The 5,403-nt window shown below is 38.1% G+C and overlaps 1 protein-coding gene across 2 annotated transcripts in view; it reads right to left on the reverse strand.

The window, feature by feature from the left end:
- pacs2 (phosphofurin acidic cluster sorting protein 2) overlaps positions 1-5,403 on the reverse strand; it is a 107,483-nt gene that overhangs the window by 35,771 nt on the left and 66,309 nt on the right. For both annotated transcript variants that reach the window (XM_008285534.1, XM_008285533.1), the window contains exon 2: positions 89-176. In XM_008285534.1, coding sequence (XP_008283756.1) covers positions 89-176 — 88 coding nt within the window. The remainder of the gene's footprint in view (positions 1-88; positions 177-5,403) is intronic.

Below are 5,403 nucleotides of genomic sequence, written 5' to 3' on the forward strand. Positions count from 1 at the left end.
AGACTCTGCACAGGAAAGGTGCATCACATTCAGTTTGTTGTGTTTTTTTGTGTGTGAGCAGCAGCAGATTTGTTTTTTAGCAGCATACCTGGATTTTAACCGCTATGACCACAGAAATCAGCTCTTTGTCGAGTTCCCTCAACACCACCAGCTTCTTCAGCGTCAGGCTGCACAATCTGCAGAGACACGGGGGGAGGAAGCAGAGGAAACATGTTGAGTCTCGCGCCGCCGTGTTTCTTTTTAATATGCACAAACAGATGAGTGACTCACAACAAGCACCGGCTGCATGTTTTCATTAAACAGTCACAAGTAAGCAGACGAACAGTTTACGAGTCGACAAGGAAACACGGCGGCTCGGTGGCATCTGCAGGAAATCAACAGGTCTGACGGTGTCATGTTTTACATTTGAATATGAATCTGACGCTCGTGTTCTGAGCAGTTTACAGTGAACCAGCAGACGGAAGTCATTGTTTATCTGCTACACTGGCTTTGTTGATGCTAGTAAAGAGCCCTTATGATGCTTTTTGGATTGTTTACTTCTATTTTAGCTTTTATATGCTTGTAAAAAGTCTGCAAACTTACAAACGTCCACATTCAGCCTGCTGCCAAGTTGCTAGTTTGACGTAAATACATAAATAAAGCAACGACGAACCCAATGTAGCAAAGCAGGAATTAAAGTTAATGTATGGATTTGAAGAAATGCATTGAAGACGTTGTTGTAATTATGAACTTTTTCTTCAAAATGTTATTGTACTGCATTCAGTTAGGTATTTAATTATTTATCTCTGCATTTATTATTTACATTTTCAGCATTTTTTGTCCTCCATATAGAGCTGACCAATACTGAAAGAAACAGAACTAGCCTAAATATAAATAAATATAAACATATTAATGTATGGAAATGTAGGAACAAATTTAATACACTGATTTAATTCTGCATTTTTTATTACCAAGATGTTGTTTGTTTGTTTGTTTTTAAATTGTCTTAATTATTAATATTTTTGTCATTTTGGGTCCTCCATACAGAGCTGACTAAACCTGCTTTATTATGAAATTCTGATGGCAGATCCAATTAAAATATACAACCAGAAATACAGAAGAAGAAAAAAAAAAAGATAATGTATGGGAATGTGGGAATAAATTCAACACACTGATTAGAGTTTGTATTTTTTCATTACCAAGATCTTCTATTTTTCTTCCTGTTTATCTAGATTTTTGTCACTTTTGGTCTTCCCTACAGAGCTGACCAAATCCGCTTTAGTCTTAAGTTAAGACAACAGACTCAATTAACATTTTTTGTAATTATTTTTATTTTTTTTTTAATTATCAATAAGCTTTATTTATTTTCTTCATATTTATTTATTTATATTTCTATCACTTTTGGTCTTCCATACAGAGCTAAATCTGCTTTAGTATTACGTTAGGACGACAGATTTAATTAGCATTTTTTAGTATTTTTTTAAAAATTATTAAACCTTTACCCTTTCTTTAATCTATTTTTTATTTTCTTCGTATTTATTCATTTATATTTTTGTCACTTTCGGTCTTCCATACCCAGCTCATCAAATCGGCTTCAATCTGAAGATGGAACGACAGACTCAGTCAACACATTATTAAACATTATTTTACTATTTTAACTATCAAGACGGGCTTTTTCTCCTTCGTATGTATTTATTTATACTTGTGTCACTGTTGGCCTTCCATACGCAGCTCACTAAATCTGCTGTATTCTGAGGTTAACACAGAAATGAGGATATAGACACAGAAATTGTGAAATACATCAGGAAAAACAGAACTAGTCCAAATAAAGGCTCATGATTGGAAACGCACGTAGAAATACTAACAAACCGAGACGGTGCCCTTGAATACTGATTGATTGGTTTCTGTTTCCAGCGTTGGTTGGGGTCAAACATGCGACCTTTGGGTTGTGAAGCAGCCAGCCGGTCGCCATCCTGCTTTCGCAACCTCGTCTAGGAAATGTTTTCTGACGTCTGAGATCCTAAAAACTGGTCACTTCACTGATGATGGATGAACTGGCCGCAGATCACAGGGAAGCCGCTGCTCTTGTTAGTCCAACTTAATGCGAACTGCGGGCGTCGCAGCAGGCAGAACTAAATCCTCCCTGACTTGGCATCGGCCCGGGTCTGAAGCAGCCGAGCAGAATAGCGACACCGAGGCAGGATGGTGGCATTGTTAAAGTGTGTGTTTGTGTGTGTGCGGCGCCTTAACAAGCCTGTCACAGCTTTTCTGAGACGCTTCCTCACAAGATGGGTTGAAGGAGCTTTTCTTTGGAGGCGCTCTTTGGCTCCTTTGGCTCGATCTGGAGGCCAACCATTTATCATCTCCCTTTTCTTTTCAAACAGCAAAATTAAACAAGTTGGAATGACATCACCGCTGAATTATTCTGCTGCACAACAACGCGGCGCTGAATGAGCAGCAGAAGTGGCCATTCATCGAGGTTTATTGTCATACAGGGGGGTAAGAGATGTGGGTCAGGAGGGAGAAATGTGCTGAAAGGAAGCCAGAGGACATTCATACGCCAAAAACCATCTCTGGTGCCGTTCGGAGCGAAGACTGAGCGGTTGACCTTGCTTGTAATCCAACTCCTCCTCGATTCTCCTATTTTGAGCGCAGGAAATGGATAGGTGAGGCGGCGAAACAAAAGAAAAAAACAGCAGCGCTATCAGTCAAGGGCTTTCAGAAGCACACCGTTAGCTGAGTGACATAATTACAGAGCAGCGTCTCTGCAGCACCGAGGTATCAATCAGGCCAGCGCTGAGCAGAGCCTGTGACAATGGCAGGTCTGAAGGAGCCCCGGCGGCCTGAATGAAGACCTTTCTCTTCTTCTTCAGCCGAGACACGACCCAAGAAATCCCAGGCACAACGGACACAAGCCAAATGAAGGCTGGCATTGTCTTCAGCCTGCTCGCACTCAGACAATACGCAGCATTCTTGCTCCTGTTTTGTATTCTACCCTGTTTCCACGGGTCCGAGCCCACAGCACCATCTATTCCAGTTATGCTAAAGGTGGCTGGATGCTGGTTCACGTAGGCGAAGACGCTCGATGGATATCTGCCACCCAGACTGCTCAACACTCACATCTGGTTCCTGGCTTTGGAGATAATAACAATAATTCTAACTTTATTTATGTAGAACTTTCAAAAAAAAAACAAGGGTTTACCAAGTGTTTTGACAAGAAAAACAAAAGCAGCAAAAACCAGAAGGCAAAAGAACGACAGGCAGAAACAGACGGTGGAAGCAAACAAAAAAATAAGAATCTGCCAGGAAAGATGGTAAAAACTGAAGCACTGGAAAGTTCAAAAACTGTAAAAATGGTGAAAATAAGGGAAAATTTCTGTAAAACAATATATATATATTGAAACTGTGTTTTAAAGTGGGCATTCTGGACATTTTTAACATTTTTTTTAAATTTTACAGTCAATGTGTAAATTAATATTTTTCTGTGATATCCCTAGATATTATCTTTATTTTTGAAGGAAAAATAAAAGTTTAAATATGTTCCATATTTCAAAACTTTATATTAACATTTTTCCTTTCCAATAACTGCAAATATCTTTTTTTTGGCTGCTTTCAATAAAACTAACTACATTAAGTAAAAATAAATTAAACTTAATTTACACTTTTAACCTTTTTTTTGTCCATTAACATCCACATTAATACTTTGTTGATGTGATTTTACCAGTTATTATCAGCATCTAACAAAACAGAAAAAATAAGTAAACCTAAAAAAATAACCATAAATTGTTTTGGTGAAGATCTGGCAGCAGCGGTGCCAGAAAGAAAAAAAATAAAAAATAAAAAAACAGTGGAATGATGTAAAGCTCAAAGACTGAAACTAAAAATAATTATATTATATAATTATATTTTAATTATATTTTTTTTGCTTTTTTATTTTTAACTATTATATATATATATATATATAATTATATAATAATATATAACTATAACTATTTTTAACTCATTTAAACAAAGTAAAACTCTGTATATTTTACTGTCACACATTGTAGAATAACTTCCTGTATGCAAGAATACGATTTTTGATGTTATTTGCTTTCTTGGCCTGTTTTTGTTTGTTTGTTTGAGTTGTTGTTGTTGTTGTTGTTATAGCCAACACAGAAATAATTTTTCGCTGTGATGTTTTACTAGAAATGAGATTTAATTTAACAAAACGGGAAAAATGTTTAAAATAACACACTGTAGTTTGTTTGTTTGTTTGTTTTTTAATTACTGTAAAATCTCTCATTTTTGACAACCTTTACACCTTAAAGTAGTCAGAAAGACCTTCTGAGGACTTGACAGTGATGTTCTTTCTGCTATGCAGCTCGGCACCACACCAGAACACAACGTGCTTTAAAAGTGAATTTTTACAAATAGTAACCAGTTACCTGACAGTGTAGCTGTAACATTACAGTGTTTTGCTGTATTTAAATTCACCAAAAACATCTTTTTTTTTTTTTTACAGATATTTGCTTTTATTCTCATTATTTATGACCGTTCCTGAACAGTACGGTATTTTACTATTTGTTTTAACTCACTTTTCTTGGGTGTGAATATCTGGAGGTTATTTCCAGTGAGACGGTGCTGACGTGAGCCCGCTAACATCTGCTCCTATAAGAACACATAAAGCTCTTTATTAGCAGCACCTGGACAGCCTAATGCAACACGGTGCAACAGCTCCGCCATAAATTCTACTTTTACGAAGCGTCTACGTTTTCAATCATGAGGGCTTTAAACATGGCCGCCACCCGCTCTGACCTCAGGTGGAGTTATCGCCTCTCTGACAGACAAACCGAAAGTGTCGAAGCTTTGAGGAAGTAGAATTTATGGCGGAGCTGTTTTGTGTTTGGGCTGCACAGGTGTTTCTAATAACGCGCAGAGAGGACAGTGTTTTACTAGCTTCACGACAAGTTGGTCTTTTTGCCCAGAAATCGTTTTGGCTTCAGGAGATTCTCACCTGCTTCTGCTCAAACAGGTGAGTCAGCGTTTTGTGCAGCCAGCCGAAGAAGAAATGGGTCAAATGAGACTTTATTAGCATGTCGGTGCTGTTCCTTCAGGCTGGTTAGTTCCCAGAGTTGTGTTGTGAAGGTTAAAAGCAAAATATCACAGCTTTAAAGTCAACCGGTTCAGAGTGAAGCAGCTCAGCTTCTTCCTGGTTTTAGTAGAAACATCACATCACCTCAGTCTGAGTTTCCCTCCGCTGGCTCCTGTTCGATTTAGAATTGATTTTAAGATTTTATTGATCACTTTTATCCCCACACGCAGCCTTAGATCCTCCTGATCATGCCAAAGCATAGACTGTACAAAACGGGTGGGCAGTCCTGGTCCTCGAGGGCCACAATCGAGATGTTTCCCTCTTCCAACACACCTGATTCAAATGATCAG

Source organism: Stegastes partitus, unplaced genomic scaffold (genome assembly GCF_000690725.1).
Source record: "Stegastes partitus isolate 25-593 unplaced genomic scaffold, Stegastes_partitus-1.0.2 Scaffold407, whole genome shotgun sequence".
Classification (NCBI taxonomy): Eukaryota; Metazoa; Chordata; class Actinopteri; family Pomacentridae; genus Stegastes; species Stegastes partitus.